Source organism: Myripristis murdjan, chromosome 2 (assembly GCF_902150065.1).
Source record: "Myripristis murdjan chromosome 2, fMyrMur1.1, whole genome shotgun sequence".
Classification (NCBI taxonomy): Eukaryota; Metazoa; Chordata; class Actinopteri; order Holocentriformes; family Holocentridae; genus Myripristis; species Myripristis murdjan.
Genome location: NC_043981.1, coordinates 15616418 through 15640396, shown reverse-complemented (window position 1 = coordinate 15640396; position 23979 = coordinate 15616418). Strand labels below are relative to the sequence as shown.

Genomic DNA, 23979 nt, shown 5'->3' with positions numbered 1-23979 from the left:
GTCATGAAACTTTTATCAGGCCAGTTTAGCTGCCTGCCGCGGCGCACGAGAACGGGGCAGAAGGCGAACGCTTAAGCACCGAATCTGCAAAAATGGCTCCGGGATTATGATCTCCACCATCATGGAGATCAACTGAGCTCAGGAGGCGGGAGGCATGAAAAAGTGTGAGAATTTAAGTGAGGAGATTTGACCATTATTATTCTTTTTTTTTTTTTTTTTTTGGTCTTCATCTATGTTCCTTGCTCATGTTCCAAGGCCATTAATAATCCACGAGGGCAGCTCAGCTTCCTGGCTCAGATTTCACACATGGAGCCAAAACTAAAATGGGGAGGTTCCTTCAAATGGCTCCTCTGAGAAACCGCCTACAGTGACCGTCAGAAACCTCACATCATGTGTGCCAGTCCCAGCACGGTGGATAACTCGACAAAGAGCCAATAAACAACAGCAAAACTGAAAAACATGGGGCAAAAACAGATCTTTTATGTTTATGTTAGCTGAGAACGTGTCTGATGATAATAATGAGAAAACCCAAGATTCATTTTAAGAATGATGCCACCCTTTTTCTGACTTCCTCGGCTTCTGAGCTGCTGTAAGGTTTATTTTCTCACTTTGACGGTGCCAGGCTAATGACTCCCATAGACCTCAAGTCTCTATGCTAAGCTAACATGGAATGCTGCCCGTAGGAACCCGAACCACAGGACATACAGAGGTGAACATGGTCTTGATCATCTTTTCTCAGTCTACGGAAGTCAGAAAAAGGATATTTTGACCAAAACGTTTGAGTATTCCTTTAATGGTTCATCAATCAGATAGCAAAATGAATGCCTGTGGTGGCATGACATTAAGCACAGAGCACATCTCAAACTTTTAAAATGCTCTGTCCTTGTTCTTTGTTTTCTCCAGCACAGCTTGAGAAACGTTTTCTGAGAATTGACCTATCTTTTTTCTATTTTTGACACCGTTTCTAAGATGCACAGACGATGCACAAGTCATTACAACCCCCCCATTTCTTACCTAAAAAAAGGTAATACACAACACGAGAGTGAAAATGCTGTTTCATGTTGTGCAACGATTTATTGAACACATGGCAAGGCAACAAACGTGAATGTCCTTGAAACCTTGAAGCCATGGGAACGAAATGGCACCAGAGACAAAAGCTGTCAGCAGCTGATCTCAGAGCACCGGCGCTTTGCCTGCGTGTCTGAACACAAAGAGAAGACAGGCGAGAGCCTTTTGCTTGACAAGTTTTTGAAAAACATGAAAATCAAGTGCTGTTTTGAGTCTGTCCAAGCCCGAACACGAGCGGCTCATCATCTGTCGGCCCGTCCTTGTCGGTGTCGGTCGGGGCTGCTGAGGAGCAGGGAGTCACTGCGGGGGCAGCGGGATGCCCCGGGGGTCGGTGACCTGGCCCTCCTGCAGGTTCTTCACCAGCTGGGCCAGCCAGCGCTTGGTGGTGGTGTCGTCCTTCAGGACCTGGGCGAAGGTGGTGTCTTTCAGCTGGTCGGGTAGGCACTGCCGGAGGGCTTCTCTGGCTCTGCACGAGATGAACAAACAGAAAAAATAACAGCTGCACAGTCTGGATTACAGCTGGCCCAATATGTTTTGGCTGTAGTGGGCTTTTTTTTTTTTTTTTTAAGTCAGATATGATCCAGAAGTATCATCAACCTCCATTATGATTGAGTGATTAGATCTTTGTACAACCAAACAATATACCACCTACTCTGGATATCTGTGGGACGCCCTGAAAGTAGAATGTTTTTTTTTTTGTTTTTTAGAAAATCCTTCTCATTCAAGCAATGTATAGACTGTATATAAAATGTATATAAAAATAATCCCTCTCCATCATCACCTCTGAGCCACTAGAAGTGTGTGTTGGTGTGTGTGTGTGCAGGGACCCTGCCCTCTGCCTGGACTTTCTTGTTTTGCTGAGCTCAGGACTCTTCTGGGCGTTGGCCTTTGGGCAGCAGGTGTGCAGCTCCCAGCCAATCACAGCACAGCGTGCTGTCAGATCGACAGCTCAACAACCAATAGGAAGCTACAAAAATCCTGGACACAGAAAAAAAGGAAATCTAACGATAGGAAACGCCAAGTGGACAAAGCTCATTCCACAATGAGAGTGGGGTTGGCTTTCCCCTGCTGGCGAGCACCGAGGGAGAGGAGGATGAAGAGCGACGCGCTGTTGGCCTGTTCTCTGTTGTTGGACAGGGAGGAGCAGGCGGGTCAAATTATTTTCTTAAGACAGCAACGTTAAACTTTAAATGTTGTGCTTACTGACCGCAACTGACAAATCTTTCTCATTGTGCCTAAACTGATTCAAATAACTCATTTTAATTCATATTCTATAGATGTATGAATTTTTAACATTTTTTTTTGTTGTTATTATCATCATTATAATCATTCTGGGTTTCTTTTTGAACGCCAAATACACACACATCGCACAAAGAAGAAAACACAAAGTGCAAGGCTGATAGGAGAATTTTGTTTAGACTATGATGTGAAACGCAGTAAGCCTAACAGACTTTGGGTTTAAATTGGAGAAGTTAGACATTAAAATGCAAATTTTTTTTGAAAATGGTTGGTTGAAATATTGTTTATCTGATTATCATTTCACATGGAACCCAGTCATGTGACGCCACTCACTCCCACTCCCACATCCGCTGTTGATGCCAGGGAGGAGGGCGGGGCCACCGATACCACCAGCCAATCACCAGCAAGAGGCTCCTTAATAATGAATAAATGTCTCCAAAACAGCTGGAAAATGACACATTAATTATTTCCTCACAGTTTGCTTTCACTTAAATGTCACTGTTGTGTTATTTAAACAAATACCAAAAAAAAAAAAAGGATGAAAACACCCCCTCATCTCCCCTTTAAAGACACTCAACATCAGCGGCTTTAATCAAAAAAGAAAAAAGGCTAAATGTTATTGGCTTTCAGAGGCTCAACACCAAACATTACATCTTTTTTGGAGCATTTAAACAGATGGGAAAGGTTGAGTGATTGACATTTGGTAAAGGTTCACAGCGAGGGCGTCCTGCTCGCACCCTCCACCTTTTAACTGCTGCTACGACATGTTTTTAAACCATTTGTTTGTTATTTTTATACATTTTTAATACATTATTTCTCCTGTTCGTGTCTCTTTATAATGCTGGTTATCATGGTTGTAGCTGGATGTCTTTGTCATCACCCTGAACTTTTTTTTTTTTTTTTTTATTACACCGGTGCAAAACATCCAACTGGTCTCTTTAGGATTCATTTCAGTTCATATGAAGGGAAAAGCTGCTGTGTTTGAGCTGACTGTACCTGGAGTTGTCGGACAGGCGCAGGTAGCAGCGAACGACGTGCTTCAGCAGGCGCGCTGAAGGCTCTTTGGAAAGCTGGAGAACCATTTTGCCCTGAAACAGAAGGTGGACGACGTCAGGCTGGGATGAAACAGATGAACGGATAAATAAATGACTTAAAGATGTGAGGAACGTACGAGAATCATAGCAACGTGTGAGAAGCGCTCGTAAGTCTGACAGATATATGCCAGCCCCGTGTCGTCCAGGAGAATCTTCTGTAGGATGAAGGTGGCAACCTGAGGGAAAAAAAACAAAAACTCACATTTGAAAATGGAGGATTTTGAATATATGTAGTGAAATTTTTAGTTCCCCCACATGATTTGCAAAATGTTTTTTTGCCACGTAAAATGTGAGGAAATTATAAAAAAAAAAAATGGACCAAACACTGAAAATCACTGGTGTGGTTCTTTAAGTCCATTGTCTTCATAAATGTAAACTCCAGCGACAGTGATTGTACCGTTTTAGAGAGCTCACTGCCAGACTCCATGATGCGAAGGCACAGGGGAATAATCTCTGTCGTCAACAGGAAGTTGATCACCTCCTGCTCGTCTGTTTTCACCAAAGCACCTACATCGGACAGACACACAGAGCCAAACTTAAAAAGATAATAACTGTGTAGATACAAACCCATATTGTTGGAAGCCCTGTTACAAGAGCTGAAATGCAGTCACAGTACACAAACCCATAAACAGTGACAACATTTGTGCATCATTCCTGAAATCACAGCTAAGATGTGAAGCCCACTTTTTACAGAACTTTCTATTTACTGTAATAACCATTCAGAGGAATTGGATTCCCTTACCTATGACCCCTAAACTGGTGAGTCGGAGGTACTCAAAAGGCCGTGTTTTGCTCACAGTATGTAAGAACGGGTACAAGAAGAGCGGGATGTGTGCAGCCAGGAAAGCAGACCTGTGAGGGACGAAACACAAGAGAGTCACAAAGTCCAACAGTTCCTGCACAATTAACCAAAAGACAGAACTACTCCAGGACGTGTGGGGACTTTAATGATCATTATCCGCCTGTGTCGATGACTATGCATGCACGAGGTTATCTTCATATGAACTGCATGATCGCCTGCAACCGGTGCAACTGAGAGATGTCGTTTCGTTTTCATCGACTCCCTCCTCAAGTAACAAGACATTCTAGCAGTCGAGCTTCATGTTAAACACTTTAATGGTTGATAAAAAGGTCATGATGAGATCTCCATGACATTTCCACAAGTTTAAGGACACATTTAATTCTTAACGACTGCAGTTTTCCCAGTTTTCCATGGAATTCCTACGTAACAATCGTTAAGTGTGTATCTGTATCAGTTTCCATGAGGGACAAATATCAGAAATTCAGTGTGTGTGTTAGTGTGTGTCAGGGTGGGAAATTAACACCAGCCAACAGCCAAATAAGAGATTTCAGGCACAAAATAATAATTTACTATTGCTATTACTATTACTATTCCTTTTTAAACATCTCCAGCTGAAAAAAGGTTTAGGACCCCCGGCTCAAGCCATTTACATGTAATTGAATGTGATTCACGTACCTGGTCTCTGGGTGTGAAGCCACACACTGGAGGAGTGCGAGGGCATTGCATACTCTGTTGGACTGGTGTGCCGTCAGCGTGGGGGGGTTGATTGATGGGTAGATGTTGACAATTTCCTAGCGATGAAAGAACAAGAAAAGCATCAGCATCCTCACTGTTATTTCTCACTGCTGACACCTCCACACCACAGTGATATGTTTGTGGTTGTTGGTAAAACCAATCAGGACAACATGACTACAAGCAGGGGTCCCTTGACTTCTGACCTCCAGACGTCTGAATGAAAATGGGTTCTCTCCCCTTTGCAGACATGCACACCTTCTGCTAATCCCATGCAGATTGGGCCCCAAACCCTGCAGTCCACATGTGTTCTTGTGGCCTGTTGTAAAATGGTGTGTTTGTGCAGACTGGGGCCTAAACAGCCTTGGAGTTGCATCAATTGGCTTTGACTGGAAAGCTGAGACTCTTGTGGACTCAATGAGCCACATTTGATTCATGTGTGATGATGTTAGCCCCCATAGCAGCCATTTCATTGTAGTGAGACCGTTGTTTGAAACTTGATGTCACTGTACAAACCTATTGTGGCCTTTAGGATAATCACAGTTTCATGTAACTTTACATCCACAAAATAGAGGATAATGCAAAAAACAAAAATCTCAATAAATCATTATATTGAATCGCAATACACATCAAATCAACTCCCAAGTATCGGGAGATGAGCATATCGTCCCAGCCCATAAAATAACTATGAATGTGCTTATTGTGCCACATTCCCAAGCTTCTATCTGAGACGGAAGTGCACCTCCCTGGTCCAGCCTGTTCTGCCTCCACATCAAATACCTCGAGGCTTATGGAAAGCTCTGTGCCAGCTCACCTGCAGCAGGGCGGCGATGGTGCCACAGGAGTGCCACAGCATGGGTGCCAGGTCCGGCACAGACTCCCGCTTCTTGCTCAGCTCCAGGAGGGCATTCTCCCGGGTGTCCGGGCTGGACAGCTCGTTGATCCACTGGTAGATCTTCTCTCTGTCCACCTGCGCCAGCGCCGTGGTTACAGCCTGGGAACAACACACCATGGTTTCACACTAACTCTGAACCTCGGTCGGAGCGTGTGTTCCTCGGGTTAGGTTATTTTCCACTGCTGTTTAAATTGTTAATACTTCTGTTTAAATTGTTCATATTTCTATTTTTTTATAATCCTTGTTTATAGTGTTTATATTGCTTACTGCTATTTATCATGTGTATACTGTATATTTCTTCTAAATTTGCACATTGACCTACCCATGCACACGGTTTTTTCTGTTTTTTTTTTTTGTTTTGTTTTTTTGCACATTGCTTTTTGCACACTGGGTTGGGTACTCAGATCTTATTCTGTTGTACTTAGATCTTATTCTTTCTTTCTTTCTTTCTTTATCTTTTTTTATTTTATTTAATCTGTAATCTGTGGATACTGCTGAAAAACTGCAAGGATGAATAAAGTATCTATCTATCTATCTATCTATCTATCTATCTATCTATCTGTCAACACAACCCGCACCAGACTCCATTCAAAAAACCTATTACATGCTGCCACGCTCATGAGCAAATACGCACAGCTCGGAAAACATGAATCAGTTCTTTTCTTTCTGATTCCTTATGGCAATGTGGTAACTGCGATGCACTGCACATGTGATTCATAATCTGAAACTGGTTTGCCCGTGGGACACGCAAGTTTACCTTCCATCAACACGCAGGGTGGAAGGTGGTGACGAGCAGAGGAAACCCATTTTAAAAACGGAATTGTACATGAAAACGAGCTTCAAGGTGCATTTGGGTGTATGCCGAATTCAAGCACGTCTCATGAGCGTAACTTCAAGCATCTTTTATTTGCTGTGAGACGTGAGCATCACGATAAGCAAAGCGGCATTAAAATGACAGGTTTTTATCAATGAGGGTTTTGTACGGCGATGACGTTCGTTTCTTATTCACAAAACGGAGCGTAGCCGGGATAAAGTCAAGGTAATATTAGCCTCACAGACAAACCACAGTCCTGCTAATTCTCGACTATGATTACAAAGTGAAGGTAAAAAGTAAATCCCACAGCTGTGCTAGCAAAGTGACTGGACTTCTGTGTTGTCAACCTCGTTAGCATTAGTTAGCTAGCCTTCTAACTTAGCTTGAGCGGAAATATTTGACAGCAAAGCAAAGCGTCCCGTCGACTTACTGCTCCTGTCGCCAGCATTTTCCGCAGCGCTTCGTGTTGCGAACCTATTCCACAAACCCCCGGGTCTTCAGGGAAAACAGAAATAGAAAGAGTTCAACACACACGGTGCAACAGCACCACCGCTCCCGTGTTCAGCTCTCCTCCAGTGTAACCGCTGGTGATGCCGCAGACCGTCCACCAGGGGGAGACAACGGCCCCCGTTTGAAAACACGCTGCTCACCGCCCGTGGTGCCAGTTTGAATGGAAGTCAATGGAGGGGATGCCTTGGTGCACTGAACAAGCATTTTTTTTATATGGAAAATGGCTGGACGTCTGCTTAAAATCATCATCATCATCATCATCATCATCATCATCATTATCAATCTTCATTATCTTCTTTCTTCTTCTTAGATCGAAAAAGTGCATACCACCACCGACTGCTCCAGAGTGTGTAGATTCATGGCACACACACACACACACACACACACACACACACACACACACACACACACACACACACACACACATATATATATATATATATTTTATTATTATTATTTGTATTTTTATGCATAGACTGATTCATTTATTTAATCTAAAAAAAAAGAGAAAAAAAAGAAAATGATGCCTAGATATCCTAATCCTGCCAGGGTTATGTAACCTGTCAGCCCTCTTCCAACTTCCAACTTCCTCTTTATTTTTACTTTTATATAGACATATCTATCTATCTATCTATCTATATACACACAAATACATGGTGTTGAGAGGTATATTTTGGGATCAATAAAGTCCATCTATATATCTGTCTATTGAAGTCTTGTCCTGTGCGCAATGTTGATTTTAAACTCCATTCCTGCCCTGTCATGTGTACAATATTTCTTATTGTCTCCCACTCTGAAATACAGATTTACAACAATGCATGATCACCGTATCACACCGCTGGAACATACACTATTTGATTGACTTTTCCCCATTATATATGCAATACGGAGCAAAAACCTGCATGCCTGAGCTTCAGTTGTGAACTGACTTCTGTCTATTAAAATAATGTATTTGTTAATTATGGCTGTTCAGATTAATTATTTTGCCTCTCTGCTACCATGAGAACATGAGAAATGTCCCTTTAGGGATTTCCTTTCAGCACCTGCAAGGGAGACTGACTCTTTAGACATTTCTGTGTGTGTATGTGTGTGAGATTTGTTGGCTGTTTGTGGGTGTTGTTGCTTCTGAAAATAAGCCACACGACACACAGGATGAAATATTTACACTGGCTCTGTGTTTAGTGGCCAAATTTTCCTTTACAAAACATAAATGATTGACAGATAAAACAAACAAACAAACAATAAACAATAAAAGTTGTATGTGTGTGTGTGTGTGTGTGTGTGTGAATGTGTGTGTCTTGGAGCTGCGGCATCCGATGATTCCTCATGTGGTACCTTTGGAGGAAGAGAGGACGGCAGTTGTCATCATCATCATCATCATCATCATCATCTGCTTACATTTCTGAAATAACACACTTTCATATTTCTGGTAATAAAATAGCTATTTAATGTAGTTTTCCCAACCCTGTTGTTTTGTGTTTTGTGAATTAGACAAGCTTCATGTTTGTGCCTTCCTCACCCTTCATTCTGGAGGAGAAGCTGCCTGTCCCAGACCTCCTCCTCCTCCTCCTCCTCCTGGGTCACAGCGTGTCCTCTAGCCATGCAGCCAGCACGGCATCCTGCAGGCATCAGTTCATGTAGTAAATTTACATGATCACGTTGATACACATTCACCCCAGGAATTAATTTTTTTTTAAAAAAAGACAGTAAATAAAACCAAAACTGTGAAACCGACAGCAGCCCTGTACCGGTGTTTCAGTTCTGACCAATCAGCAACCAGTATATAAAGGAATATTCCAACATTTCGGGCAAAATTCCTAGTTTCTGACTTCCCCAGACTGAGACCAGATGTTTGACACCATTTCCACCTCTGTACGTCCAGTGGTTCAGTTCCTATCATGCATATTTGAAATACATGTCTTTTCACTCTCACTTTGACGCAGCTAGGCTAACGACTCCTATAGACTTCAAGTCTTTATGCTAAGCTAACAGGAAATGCTACTCAAAGGAATCAAACCACAGGACGTACAGAGGTGGGAACAGTATCAGAAGTCAGAAAAAGGCTATTTTGCCCAAAACGTTGGATTTTTTCCTTTAATTGTAATCTTTTCTTTGCACCAAAGCTTAGGCAACAGTGTATCCAATAATGAACTTGTCTTTCAATCATTTAATCAGCGTTCCTCTCCCGCTGGCCAGTGAGAAACTTCAACAGCCACAGGTGAGCTGCAGCATCCGAGGACACCTGAAAGCTTTTTTATTTTCAACTTCGTCTTACTTGCCTAAGTTAATTCTGTTATTTTATTGTGTGTTTTTCTCTGTGAAAGCTGACTTTTACCTGAAGAACGGGTTTTTGAGGTCCAAGCTGTTTCCTGATCTGAAGCCTGATTGGTCGACGGTGGCTGTGATGTGGATGTCGTAGCTCTGCCTTGACCGGGAACAGGAGAATGATGGTTGGTATTTTATTTTGAAGTGCACTCATAAGGTCACAGGCTTAATCTGCAATGACTATTGTCCTGAATGAGGTCTTGACCCCAATTGCCATGGTTACCACACAGTTAAGATAGGATTTGTAAGTTAAGAAATTCCTGTAATGTGGCAAAAGAAAACAGAAAATGAAATAGGCTAATGCACGAAAAGGATAATGCACAGGAAAGCGTTGGCGTCATGAAATCGTCGGCGTACCTCTTGTTGGTGGTGAGCAGGACGGTCCCAGACAAGGTTTGTCCCAGTTTGGCGAAAAGCGGCGTCTGCAGCAAACACCTGACCTGATACCAGCGAGTCAGAGGCTCACTGGGAGCTGTGGAGAGCCACACCGCCGACCTGCACACACACACGCACACACACACGGCATACACGTTTAGCTGTGTGTGTGTCTGATTTAAGATTTAAGAGGTTCTTCAATTAGACCCTGTTTACATTTGGTTTTAACATGCATTTGGTTTGATACAAGTGTAAACATCCACAAAGACACACTGGGATCCAACATGCCGTTACATTTTTTTTTTCTAGTGATAAAATAAACACTTTCCAAAATTAAGGGAAGTAGTTTTCTGCTTTACAACAGCCATGTGATGAGGACCAAAGAGTTTAAGGGATGTTTTTCATGGAATAAAACTTATAAATATGTAATACTGATGAACAGAGATTATTTTTTAGGGGTTTAATCCATGGCTGGAGTGGGACTTTAGCAAATGCCTCTGCCCTGCAACAGAAGCAGAAGTTTTTTTTTGATATAATTTGAGTGTCATTTGTGCTTTTTTTTTGTAAAAATCACTCTGGTTTAGAGCTGTAGTGTTGTACCATTTCTTTCCTCTTCTCTTTTTTCCGGTGTTTCTATCATTTATTCCAACAAAAAGCTTTCTCATGACATCTGCCATCTCCCTCCCCTTTTGCTGTGTCTGTGAAAACTGAAAAAGAGGAAATCCAGAGCTGTGCTGGGGCTGCGGTTCTCACTTGGATCCCAGATAGGCCACATCAAACCAGAAGGCGAGGCCGTGGACGAGACCAGACTGCAGCAGCGTGAACACAAAGGGGATCTCCATTCTGGAAACACACACACACAGCAACAGTGAAGTCACATCAACAAACACAGATTTTATCACCAAGCACGGCCACGTTTACTCACATTGTGCACACTGTACTTTGTTTTCACGTGAATTTTCTTCGTTCCAGTGAATACAAGGCAATGCAACTTCATTTGTATCGCACATTTCATGCAGCACGGCAACTCAGTGTGCTTTACAGAGAAGCAGAAACACAGCAAAGGGTACAAGGTTTATAGTTCAAACGTGCAAAGGTCCAGGCGAGCGATGCAGGAGCTACAAGATTTGAATGTTAATTTGTGCATTTTAGAGCAAGTGAAAACTAAAGGCACATGGCACGAGCAGATCAGAGGATTGTACATATTTGGGCCCAGAGCTGCACAGTGATTTGTGATCATATTTCCTAGTTTTCGTCGAGACCCCTGCGATGGTGCTCTGAATGAGCTGTAGTGGCTGAGGAGATTTTTTTGAAAGCGTGGTAAAGCTTTTCTAGGTCTCTCTTGGACATTATTCCTCTGATTCTTGCAATATTTTTTAGATGGTGCTAAGTCCAAGGTCTTTTTTGCTTTAAAAAAAAAATTGCCTCATCTGGTCATTGGTTTCTTTGATACAGTTACACAAAGCTTTACCCTCACCTGTGCAAATCTTCCTCTTTAGCCTCCATGAAGTTGATGCAGTACTTGACAGACCTGGCCATCAGGATCTGCACATCAAACGTGTCCTGGAAGGATGGAACACACACACACACACACACACACACATGCACACACACTTTCATTTTATCTCATGTTACATGTTACATTTTCAGCGGTCACTCTTATTTGGAGGGACTGATAAACAGTAGAAGACCAACAAGACCTTTCATATAATGATCATCACCAAAAAATGTTATAACTGAAGCTGGACATAGATAGGAGGAACATTTTTTATTTTTAATGTATTTTTTAAACTGTTGTATTTTATTTTATTTTATTTTTAGTTTTAAAAATTTGTAAATAAATTTTATTTATTTTTCCCCCCAAACTTTATTCACTTATTTATTTATTTATTTTGTTATTTAGTTAGTTTAGTTTAGTCAATTATTTTTATAATTTTAAACCTGTCTTATGTGTGTTTGTATATAAACATACACTACTTAAGTTAAAGAAAAAAAAAATAATAACAACGAGCTACCATTCAATAACTTTTTGTTGGAGAGCTGATTCACCCGCCCTTTTCTTTTCTCTTTTCTTTCTTTCTGTAGATTTATACAGTAGTATTTCTATTTCTGCTTCTTCTTGACTAGCAGTTTGTTGAGGTTTTACTGCACTGACCACAATGGGCTGCCTGAAAAACTCATCGACAGCAGCGCTGTGAAGACCGCTGAGGTTGACGCCGTAGAAACACCTCTGCTGCCTGGAGGGAGAGATGGAAAAAGAAAAAATAAAAAGTTATGGATGGCACAACTGTATAGAAAACTAGGGGTTACACCAGAGAGGCAGAAACACACAAGAGGAAATCTTTTGCACGTTGTGTCACAGGTTGTGTTGCCGCACTGCGGCTTTTGAAGCTGATATTTCCACCAATATTCAAGTTAATTCAAAATTTTTCCATTTTCCAACCAAAAAAATCTCTCCATCTTTTTTTTATCTATATGTTATGTAGAAAGAATGTTCCTGTAACTGAGCAGCTCATCATTCACCTTCATTCCTCAAGGCTGACTGAGCCTAACATCCCCACATAGTGGTGGAGCCACGATGGACACCGACCATGGCAAAACACACACACACACACATACACACACACACATGCACACACAGCATCCCATGCACATGTATATACTTGCACACACAGGTATGCATGCAGGTGCTGCTGAAAGTCATGGAATCTGGTTAATTCTCTGCGCCATTATTGGAGAAATGTAATAACAAAGTGCAGTTTTAGTCTGTAATGATACTGATTTTAAGAACAGATGATTGACATTTTAGGAAAGAAGAAAACACTCCCTCAGTTATAGTTTAGTTTTCAACTTCCTATTAATAGAGCGCACTGTGAAAAAGAGCCGGAAAGGGAAAAGGAAATAATCTGTCGCTGTACGGAGGGAATCTGAAAACATTTAAATACATGGATGATTCATTGCAGGATGATATATGGAGTCGATTTTCTTCTTTTACATCTGCCATGACAGATATTTGTTTGATTGATTATACTACATGCTGTATTTAATGCAGAAGACTCTACAGGACGGCCTGATCTTGAATTGATTAGGATGACACGTTTTGATCGGATGCCACAAACGTGCTCATGTTTTTTATTCTGCTAGGTTTCGGTGGAGAGTGATGGGAAATGCTTGAGTTTTTGGCCTGAGCGTTGCCGGATTTCAAGATCTTGAGTATCGGCACACAATATCAGCTTTGTTCCAAAAATATCTGCCCTGAAAAAAAAAAAAAAAAAAACACACGTTAAACCATCGAAGCCTTCTGGTCGTATATGAGTCAGAACAGGACTGAAGCAGAGCGTTTTACACCCAACAGGAAACAGGCCTGACTACAGGGACTCTGTGTGTGTGTGTGTGTGTGTGTGTGTGTGTGTGTGTGTGTGTGTGTGTGTTTGTGTGCTGCAGACAAAGACAGGGGCCTTGTGTGTTTTTGTCGTCATGCGAGGATGTGTGTGTGTGTGTGTGTGTGTGTGTGTGTGTGTGTGTGAGAGAGAGAGAGAGAGACCAGAAACTGGCTCGTGCGTAGTGTTCGATGTAGAGCTGCTCATCAGTGAAGGGAGCCAGATGAATGTCACCACAGGAGGGAAACATCAGACCTGCATGGAGAGAGAGAGAGAGAGAGAGAGGGAGAGAGGGAGAGAGAGAGAGAGAGAGAGAGGGAGAGAGAGAGAGAGAGAGAGGGAGAGAGAGAGAGAGAGAGAGAGAGGGAGAGAGAGACAGAGAGAGAGAGAGAAATAAAGTACTACTACTACTAATAATGATAATTCTATATTACCATAACAAATCACCCAGTTCTATGCACTTAAAAATAACTGTATGATAAAAACACAACAAAATCAAATACCATAGATGTAATTAAAAAATAAAACCAAGTAAAATACAAGAAAAAGAAGATAATAATAAATGTAATATCATAATAAAATGACTAATCACTATAAATTTAAGTTATAAAGATTTGTGGTAGGCTAAAAGCTCCTATTCCAAACTCCCAAATGAAAGAAAGAGGGAAAAAAAATGTAAACGCGTGCTAATGAAATGATAAGTTTTTGTCATTCTGTATTTGACTGACAAAATAATGTGCAAAATGCAACACTGTTTTTACAAGTAACTTTAGCATTTTATAGATACTTGTTTAACTTAACTGATAAATATGTTTTTTTTTATTTATATCTGATCATTTTCCTCATGATCACAGAGTATGAAATTTGGATTTTATTGCATGGAAGCCAGGAGGGACGAGGTTCTCATCACTTCATGGAAAAACTGACCAACAGGACAGCAGATTTTGTGAGCGCCCCTTTAATTTCTGGCCCACCCACCGTCGGGTTTCAGCCACTTCCTGGCGTGCAGGAAGCTCTCCATGCTCCTGTCGCTGAGCAGCATGTAGCCCATCGGCTCCGACACGATGACGTCCACCATGTCGGGACAGTCGACCTGCTTCACCCCCCCCTCCAGGACCGCGATCCGCCTGGACTGACCGTTACTCTGGACCATGATCTGAAGAAAAGACCAAAAAAAAATGATAAAACATCTAGAAATACTCTATAATCCTCCATCTTGACTTCCATGATCCATGACAGAGAAAAATCTGAATGGACATCAATATATCAGTTTATCATAACATAACATGAGCACAGCGTACTCACCGTTGTACTCATAATCCTATTTTTTTTTTTTTTTGTATTCAGACTGCCAATTTTAATTGATCAATTTCTATGTCAAAAAATGTAATATTTCCCCTTTAATTTTATTTCTCATAAGGATGGAAAAGCCTCTGAAACAACATTCAGACAAGCCGATTTAAAGAGGAACTAAACCCCAAAGTCAAATCTGATGAAGCCTGACCTCTACTGGCGGAAAGTGACATTACTAGTAACTAGTTCCATGTAATTACAAAATCTGATACAGTTACTGAGAAAAAATGTGATTAAATTACAGATATTAATCAAAATGCTGGTGGTTACAAACGGGTTAAATATGTATACATTCTTTTTCGTAAAAAGAATATTTGCGTATTTTCTCCGTGCAAGAATGTCTTTCTTTGGCAGATTTTCAGACGACGCAGGTCTTGACAGGCTTCACTCATCTGCCAGTGTGCGCTCAAACTTTCAACGTTGTTTCTGATTGGCTCTCTCGTTTGAATTTGCCCCGCCTCTCGTCCGCCGATCAAATTGAAGCGTGTCTGTCTGCCAGGCGTGAGACCAGCCGACCACAGCGAGGCAGTTTGTTGTTGACTACTGTTGTGAGGTTTACACCGTCTGGTTTAACCCTTTATAGGGCACTCATTGAAATACTTTGAAATTAAAAAAAAAAAAAAAAAAAAACAACCCTAGACTGTTATTAGCGAACATGACATGACTTTATTACTTTTATAAAATTTTTCAAAAAATTTCATTTTCCTATAGAAAATCAAGGCCAATGAGATTGGTCAAATGCCACAATCATGTGACCTGGGATGTAGAGCGATCTTTGCTGATTGGCTGGGTGAAGACCAAATGATTATTGAACTAACTGAGACAGGGGATGGGCCTGATATATAAAATTTTTGAAATTACCAAAAATAGTCACTTGCCCGATAAAGGGTTAAATATGTGTTTTTAGTGTTTTTAGTGTTTTTCAGCTTTATTGTCCAGTTTAAAATTAGGTAGAAAAGTAATCAAATGTAATTAATTAAAGTAAACTAGTAACCAGTAATCTGTAACATATTACATTTTAAAAGTGACCTTCCCAACACTGTCCAGTGATCCTGCTTCCCACCACTAGAGGTCAGGCTTCACCAGGTTTGAGTCTGTGGTTTAGTTCCTCTTTAAAACGGCAGCACAAAACTTTCCAGTTCTGAAAGATTTGTGGCAGCAGCAGATTAAATATAACTCGAAAAGTACCCTAATGAATATTTTTCAATGCTACGGTGCACAGAAAACCAGAGGAAGAAAAGAAAAAAAACCTTTAGAGTCATGAGTTTTATTGGTGGGCGCTTTGCTTAATTATTGTATGAACTTATTTTGGGATTAGGTTGAGTGGAAAAAAATATGTCTATGTGTAGTTTTGGTGCTGTAGCTTTAAGAAAAGGCCCATATCGGGCACATATATCAGTGTGAGCACCAGCATCGCTCTGCAGGCCCGACTGGGCTGCAGGGTCCCGGGCCAGATGTGGCCGCAACCCATTAACTCCCCAGAATGCCACGCTCTGCATGTGATGTATGTGTGAGTGAGTGTGTGTGTGTGTGTGTGTTTTCTGTGTGTGTGCACGCTATCTAGTCAGGTTCTGTGGTTTCTGTCTTGGCTAGAGTCCACACATACAAACACACACGCACACACACACACACACACACACACACGTTATATATCAAATTCTTCATGTGAGCTCAGTGTTGGCAAGTTGAAATCTCATTTCTGCAGAGTCTGGTTTTATCTCACACTCTGAGTTTTAATATCTGCACGCAGGATTTGGCAACCTAAACCAGAATTAAACTCTCAGTTAGAGCTTGTTTCAAGGTATTTTTGTTTGTGCGGCTGACCCCTTTAAGCAGCTTCAAATATCACGTGCAAGTATCTCATCTTTACCCAGATAGCACAAACATTCACAGTCGGTCTGTGAATCTGAGATCAACTGAAAATCAGAGGAAGCATCTATCCAGTTTTATTAAAGAGGCTTGACTTTCAAGCGCCCTGCAGACTCCATCGGGACAAGGTGTGTTAATGTTGACAGCCAGTTTTGATTTTGTTCTAGTTTCAGTCTTTTGACTAAAATGCATTTTAGTTTCAGTCGCATTTTACACTTTGGAATTTTGTTGGATTTAGAGTCTTTGACAACAGAACCCTCAGTGGTTTTGATCGAATGCTCCAATCGTAAATTCCAGTTTTCGCCTCGTTTTCGTCCCCAGAAATATGTCACAGATGAAAACTTTTGGTCAGAATTTACAGCGGATGTGCAGATGACAGACGAGTGCAAAGTGATCAGGGTTCATTCATTCATTCACAACAGCAAGACAAAGGCGATGACATCACACAAATGTCTGAAATCAAGAAGATGAAATGCCGCCTTGTTGGGCCTGTAAAAGACTGGAGAGTTGGGGGATGAATCTTGAAGAATGTGACATCTAATGATGATTTATGTTATTTGTCTTCAGTTTAGCCGATAAAAAGAATTCCTATGAGCGGCAAAGTTGATCTGTGCTTCATTTATAGATACTACAGCCACAGATTTATTGGCTGAAACTGAATGAGCATCTAAAATGAATGAAGTCAGTCTGCAGTGTCCAAGGAGGATTTTTTTTGTTTGTTTGTTTTTATTCAGTGGTGTCCGGCAAAATTAGGAATAGTTTAATCTCATAATAATTTACTTCAGTAAAAATAACAAAGTATGAGTACTCTTTTTTTAGTCTTCTATAATTATATTTTTAATCTCAGCACTTTGATTTTTTTTTAAGTGTTCAAGTATAACATCTAAACAATTTAATAATTAACACAAACCGAACTAAAATATCTTTTCATGTAAGGGTCCCTAGATGATGAAAGTCAGCTGATGGGGTCCAGAACATGAAAAAGTTTGGAAATCCCTTGATTCAGGTTACAGATACAGACAGGATGCAGTGTTTGGATATTGTTTTGTTGGTTAACATAACATCTGCAAGTTCAAAAAAAGACTTTAAAAGGAGTAGTAGATACTATGGTTGTGAGTTTTGACGTTATAATTTGCTCTGTTATGGTGTTTACGTTTACTCATTTTTGGCTTTGTGTTTATCAATCCATAGGGAAGTCTTTCGTAATCCCACTTCATATTTAAAGGTGCACGCTGCAAAAATGAGGGTTGATTAAACCACAATGGATTGACTGGTGATGATGTGAACCAGGTTTTTTGTCAGATGAGCCAAAAGGATCAGTGCAGTTTTACATAATGCCCCTTTAATGTAAATACAACCCATTTTGATGCATTTGTTATTCTGCACTCCCTGATCTCTTTTAGCCACAAGTGACAAAGCTAAACCTTATCGATGAAACTAAAAAGGCTGTTAATGTTCTCCTTTTTTCATAGCCAATTATCCTCGTCTTACTGTTGAACTTTATTCTCGTTCTTGTTCTTATTGTGCATCGCAGTCACGCGTCACATCAAACGTACGTACCTGTGCGTACTTGGCCATGGGGCCGGCCTCAACAGCATACACTCTCATGGCTCCTGCCTGGACCGCAAAGAACGACAGCATGCCAGAGCCACAGCCCACATCCAGAACCACCTGGAGAGAGAGAGAGAGAGAGAGAGAGAGAGAGAGAGAGAGAGCACCCAAAATTCAGTCAAATGAAGTAAGTAAGGGAAAAAAAAGCTCCTGGTGCACACCTCTGTGGCCATGAAGGGCTCTCCTCTCTCTGTGCAGCCCTTCTCAAGTTTTCCTCCATTTTTCCTGTTAAAGCTGTTTTTTGGGGACTTTTTTCTTGCCTGGTATGAGGATTAAATCAAGGGGTAAACTTGTGTCCATGTAAAGCCCTTTGAGACTACAAACGTTGATATTGGGCTTTAAATGAACTTGGACAGCAGAGGATCAAGTGAGGGAGCGTCCATCTCTGCCTTATTAAATCAGTTTAAATCCTGCCAAAGTGTCCTTGATCAAGTCTATTACACTGATTGTGACTGTATGATATTGTTGATTTATTAAAAATCACATCCGTTGCAGCGGCGTCGGTGTGGTTCACCTCAGATATGATGGATATGCTGCAGTTTGATTGGCTACATAATCCCTGTGGATTTGGTCAGTGCTGCGCTGGTCGTCTAACGGGACAAGGCCGAGTCTAATGAAACAGTTTTATGCCATTACACACAAGAAATAATCATTTTATTCATAAAACCTGATCAGTGTGCCTGGATGTGCATGTTAACTTGTCACCTTGTCTTTGAAGTCGGCCTCGTTGACCAGGAAAGCCCTCTGATAGGTGGCTGTCCTCGTGTAATCCTGAAGCAGGCTCTGCTGTTGGGACAGGCAGCCGTGGACCTGCACACACACGCACGCACACACACCAGCTCAAAAAAAAAAAAACTCTGCACATTTACACGGTGGAAACTTTCGGCTGCGGCTGTTCCGGCAGTGAAATTCCTCTTTAAAGGACCACACCGTGGATTCTGCATGTTTGGAGTAATATCTACAAAATGTATAAACTTCACATTTCTGCTCATCTTTTCCCAAAGCAGTATTCAAAATCACTGGTGTGGTTCTTCAATAACAATAAAGATTAAGATTTTAAAACAAAACCCAACACCAGTTTTGCATTTTTAAAACGTTTATCTTCATACTTTGGGATTACGTAGGCACAGAGATGATTTGTGTGTTTATCCCTGGTGCCTGCGGTGCAGTTTGCAGAGCTGCGTGGCTCACCTGGAGGCTGTGTGTGGACGAGGAGGAGGCCTCAGCCTGCAGCTCGGACACACTCGCGTGTCTCCTCGACGGCTCCTGCTCGCCCTCCAGTCCCTCGCCTCCTCTGCCGCCTCCTTCTTTGCATCCTCTCCTGCGCCCTCTGCCGTCTCCTCTCCTTAAGAGCCGCAGGAAGTTCTGCAGATCTGGAGGATTAAAGACACAACGGGTCTGTTACACCCCCGTCTGTGGCTTTTTAGCCTTGAGTCGGCGGTGGAGGCGGTCAGTGAGAGAGATCACTCTGATTGGCTATGAAGAAGGGAAACGGCATCATTTTTCACCTCCGCCTCCTCCTTTCTTCTTCCTGAACCAAAAGACCAGGGGCTGAAAACCATTTATGACTTTGTATCTGATATATTCTGGATTAGGAGGAGCTAGATTATGAAACCGTGGTGAGTGAGAGTGAAAATAGGAAGCAAACACTGCAGTTTACGGTTTGTATATCTCCATCCTAGGGTCTTCTAGTTTCCCTTTTTGAATAACGAGTACAGACTACTGCCACCTGCTGGTGTGGGGAGTTATTTCCCTTCATGCAGGTGCAGAGTGTACATGCTACTTGGATGTTACCTGAAGTCTTTGCGACGTCTTTAAATGCAACTTTTTGGGCCCCAACACCCAGTAGAGCCATGGCAAAGTGTTTCTTTCGAGCAGTTTTCTCAACACAGGCGACACGAGGCGATGCCACTGCTGGTCGGCCTTTGTCCCTTTGGTGCCTTGACCCTTAAAATGTCCCTTAACCCTCCTCACTGCCTCCTCCTGTCCTTTCTGACCCGGTAACTGATTGAAATGTCCGAATCTTGATGCTGTAGGAAACATCTGAAGCAGCTTTTCTCATATTTGAATCCACAGATCAGAGAAATGTTTGGGAAAGATTCTTTGCTTGCAATAGTAAAACAGCCATGCAGGTTATTAAGTGCTTCTTTATGTTAAATGTATTGATTTTGATCAAACATTACTCTTATTTCGAACAGTGATATTGCTTTGTCCATCTTGTTTTCTCTTGCAAGCCTTTTCTAAAAATTTTACCAACACCAAAAACTTACTACCACTGTTACAAAACCAATTATGACGAATTTAGCCTATTTCACAAGTGCAGCCCTAACATGCTGGTGAAATGCACATTAAGCTGCCGGTCAGGAGAGTGTTTGAGTGTTAGTGAATACCGACCACAAGGAGTTTTGAACTGCAGCAGAACGCTCAGGTTTCCGGATGTTATCAAAAAGGACTGTCCCCCGACCCGGCAACACTCCGTCTCCTTGGAAACGGTGAAGTGAAGGACCGACGCGCCGTCATCTGGACGCACGACAACACACAGAAACTCAGTTTGAGGAACAAGAAAAGCTTTGACGGGGAAAAACTGGCATTTCCTACAGACCAAGGACAAACTGTCATTTTTCAGCTGCGTTGAACTTCATCTGTAGTGTGTGTGTGTGTGTGTGTGTGTGTGTGTGTGTGTGTGTGTGTGTGTGTGTGTGTGTAGCAGCAGCCCTATCAGATCATGGGCCACAGCATGCAGAGAAACCAAGCAGTTAGAGGTTCAGTGTACCGAGGAGGTGTGCACACTCACATGCAGACACACACACACACACACACACATGCACACACACACACACACACACACACACACACACACACACACACACACACACACACACATACACACGTGCAGAAAAGAAAATTTTTGAGTCTGTAGGTCAGGCGACCACACAGAAGGGGGAGGAGGTGATTTGCACTGCAGGAAATAGGAAAAAATGTCATGCACATGTGCATGCAGTACACACACACACACACATTCAGCTCTGCACACACACTGCACACACGCTGACAGCACGTTCATTTTATCTACACACTTCACTAAATCAGCTGCTGCCAGTTTGTCCAGAGGTTCAGTTGCACCAACAGGGATTAAGTTTTAAACCAGATTAAATCCTGCAATTCGGCTGCACCAAACTTTAAAACTGGATTCAATTGAATCCCTCCTTTAAATCTTCAAGTTTAGTTTTTTACTCGAAAATGAGATCAAATTTAATCCAGTTGCAGCAAAACTTTAAACTCCAATTTAAACTGTGAACTGCTATTCAATTTAAACTTAAACATGAGGAGGTTTAATGTTTAACCCTTTGAAGCCTGAGCAAATCCACTTGATTTCTGGGGGAAAATGAAAGGACATTGAGCAAAAAATTAGTAATTACTAGAAAAATTATCAGAAAAAAACATACTTATAATGATTAAAATGATATATATATATAAATGATTCACTATGTTGGGAAACAAATCTACCTCATCTCACTATTCACTTTTAGTAGTTAATCTGTGAATGATTCTCTGACAGAAGAATGAATCTTATTAAAAAAAAATTCAGTATTAACGCCAGAGAAGAGCAACTTTTACCATCAGGAAGGACTGGACTGACTGACTGACTTACTGATTGATTGGTTGATTGATTGATAGGTTTCCAAACGACAACAACAACACTGCAGCCTTTCCTGGACTAACCTGTGACACGCTGCGTGTTGTTGGTAACTCTAACTGGTTCAAACAGCTGTCAGATGTTTCTTGTGGATCGAAACCTTCCACTTCTCCTTCACCCCTCAGCTTTTAGCTCTGCAGCCTGTTGGCTCCCACTTTTTCCACTACTGCAGCCTCTTTCACTGGTATTCTCCCAATGAGCCGTGTGCAGTGTGTGTGTGTGTGTGTGTGTGTGTGTGTGTGTGTGTGTGTGTGTGTGTGTATTTGTTAATTTTAGAGAGGCTGCAGTTTGCCTGTGCATCTAAGCATGCACGTCATGTCTCTTTGAATATGTATATGTGTTGGCTGTGTGTCCACATACGCACTGCTGAGAATATATGGGGCAGTTTGAGTGTGTGTGTGTGTGTGTGTGTGTGTGTGTGTGTGTGTGTGGGCGAGGGCAGCTCTTACCCTCCTGCACCGTGAGCTGCTGAGCCTCCAGTCCTGGTTGGAGGAGCAGAGTCAGTTCCTGCTCGGCTCTCAGTCTGCACACCTTCACCGGCTCTTCATCAGCCTGCACAAACCGGATCAGACCAGATTAGATTTTACTCGACCAGTCCAGACCAGATCAGACCTTATCAGATCAGGCTAGACCAGATCAGACCAGATTAGACCAGACTGGATCAGATTAGACCAGATCAGACCTTATTGGACCAGACCAGACCTTATCAGATCAGACTAGACCAGGTCAGACCAGATTAGACCAGATCTGACGAGATCAAGGTCATTATCGTTAACAAAAACTAATGAAATAACGAAAACTTCATGTGAAAAAAAAATTTCATCAACTAATATAAAACAAAAATGAGGCTTTACAAATGATAATGAACTGAAGCTGTATTGCGCATTCACGAAACCAAGTCAAATAAACTTTTTACAGAGAAAATGTCTTTCGTCTTCATCTCTGTCAGTTCGTTTCGTTGTTCATCTGTCCTGTGAGAATACATTTTTTTTTTTAAATGGTCTGGTGTTTTGTTGAGTTTTTATCGCTTTTAACACTTCAACACTGTTTCCTGACCTTTTTAACACGAACACTGAAGCCAAGCAAAACAAAACTAAAAACAAGCATTCTAAAAAAAAAAATAAAACCTAAACTAGCAAATCCTCCTTATCAAAACGAATTAAACACAAACTGAAACTGAAAACAAAAAGATGAAACGACACAACAATAAAAACGATAATAAACTCAGACCACATCACATCAGATCAGATCAGAAAAACTTGACATTTGACAAAGTTGCAGTCAGTTTAAGAGCAAGGTAAAAGATCTGAGTGGTCGTCACGGTTACCTGTGAAACCCTGTGGGGGTCCAGGCGCAGCTCCTCGCCCCCCGGCTCCTCCAGCTCCTCCAGCTCCTCCAGCTCCTCCTGCTCCTCCTGCTCCTCCTGCAGGCTGAAGAGCCGGACGGAGAAGGCTGCCGGCTCCTCGCTCCCCTCCTCCATTCTCCTGTGTGCGAGGAGGCGGCTCGTTTGGGACAGAGAAGAGGAGAGACGAGAGGGGAGGAAACAGAGGACAAGGGGAGTGTAGAGAGAGAGAGAGAGAGAGAGAGAGAGAAGGGGGAAGGAGGGCTGAAAGGGGAGAAGAGGGGAGGGGAAAGGCAGGAGGAGGAGGAGGAGGAGGAAGGAAAGTGGAGAGGAGGAAGGCAGCAGTCAGCGCTGGTCATGGTTTGTAACTCAGAGTAATGTTTCTTTCCTCAGGCCGGGTTCGGCTGTTTGTTTTCCAGAACTGATCCCCCCAAAAAACACACAGCAGCTGACAGCCGTCCCTTTTTTCTGTTTTTCTGAGCTGAAACCTCAACGAGGAGACGGAGAGGCCCGTCAGCTGCTCCCCCGTGTCGTTTCTCCACATGACTGACGCTCAATCAGCAACTTCAGAGGGAGAGAGAGAGAGAGACAGAGAGAGAGACAGAGAGAGTCTTACCAATTGAAACATACTGTTGGTGGTTGAAGATGACATCCACAGCTCCAAGCGGTGGGCTTCTCTTCAGGGTGAGTTTGAAGTATTCAGCCATATTTGTCCCAATCCATTAATTTAATCCATAAAAACATGAAATTAGATTAGATGGGATTTTCATAAATTGGTTATTAAAGTACAACAGCAGGCATGAAAAAAAATTAGGCCATAGAAATAGACAGGCAAAAGATACCTTTCATCATCAAATACATACCTGTACCTGT

At 41.9% G+C, this 23979-nt stretch overlaps 2 protein-coding genes across 3 annotated transcripts; both read right to left on the bottom strand.

Annotated features, from left to right (window-relative positions):
* Positions 1-808: 808 nt before the first annotated feature.
* cnot9 (CCR4-NOT transcription complex subunit 9) lies at positions 809-7268 on the bottom strand. The gene is made up of 8 exons (XM_030074903.1): positions 7075-7268; positions 5750-5929; positions 4879-4994; positions 4144-4253; positions 3799-3908; positions 3479-3577; positions 3304-3395; positions 809-1534 (listed from the first exon to the last, which is right to left on the bottom strand). The coding sequence occupies exons 1-8, from the start codon at positions 7090-7092 to the stop codon at positions 1366-1368; spliced, it is 894 nt and encodes a 297-aa protein (XP_029930763.1). The 5' UTR covers positions 7093-7268; the 3' UTR covers positions 809-1365.
* Positions 7269-8419: 1151 nt separating this feature from the next.
* carm1l (coactivator-associated arginine methyltransferase 1, like) lies at positions 8420-23253 on the bottom strand. Of its 2 annotated transcripts, XM_030071301.1 has the most exons (15): positions 23092-23253; positions 22214-22316; positions 20462-20587; positions 19259-19440; positions 18773-18877; positions 18017-18127; positions 14213-14390; positions 13399-13489; positions 12010-12091; positions 11332-11417; positions 10608-10697; positions 9837-9974; positions 9490-9579; positions 8674-8773; positions 8420-8489 (listed from the first exon to the last, which is right to left on the bottom strand). In XM_030071301.1, the coding sequence occupies exons 1-14, from the start codon at positions 23242-23244 to the stop codon at positions 8749-8751; spliced, it is 1560 nt and encodes a 519-aa protein (XP_029927161.1). In that variant the 5' UTR covers positions 23245-23253; the 3' UTR covers positions 8420-8489; positions 8674-8748. The 2 variants fall into 2 exon arrangements, with proteins under 2 accessions (XP_029927161.1, XP_029927168.1); XM_030071308.1 differs by lacking the exons at positions 8420-8489; positions 8674-8773 and having other exon boundaries at positions 9486-9579.
* Positions 23254-23979: the final 726 nt, after the last annotated feature.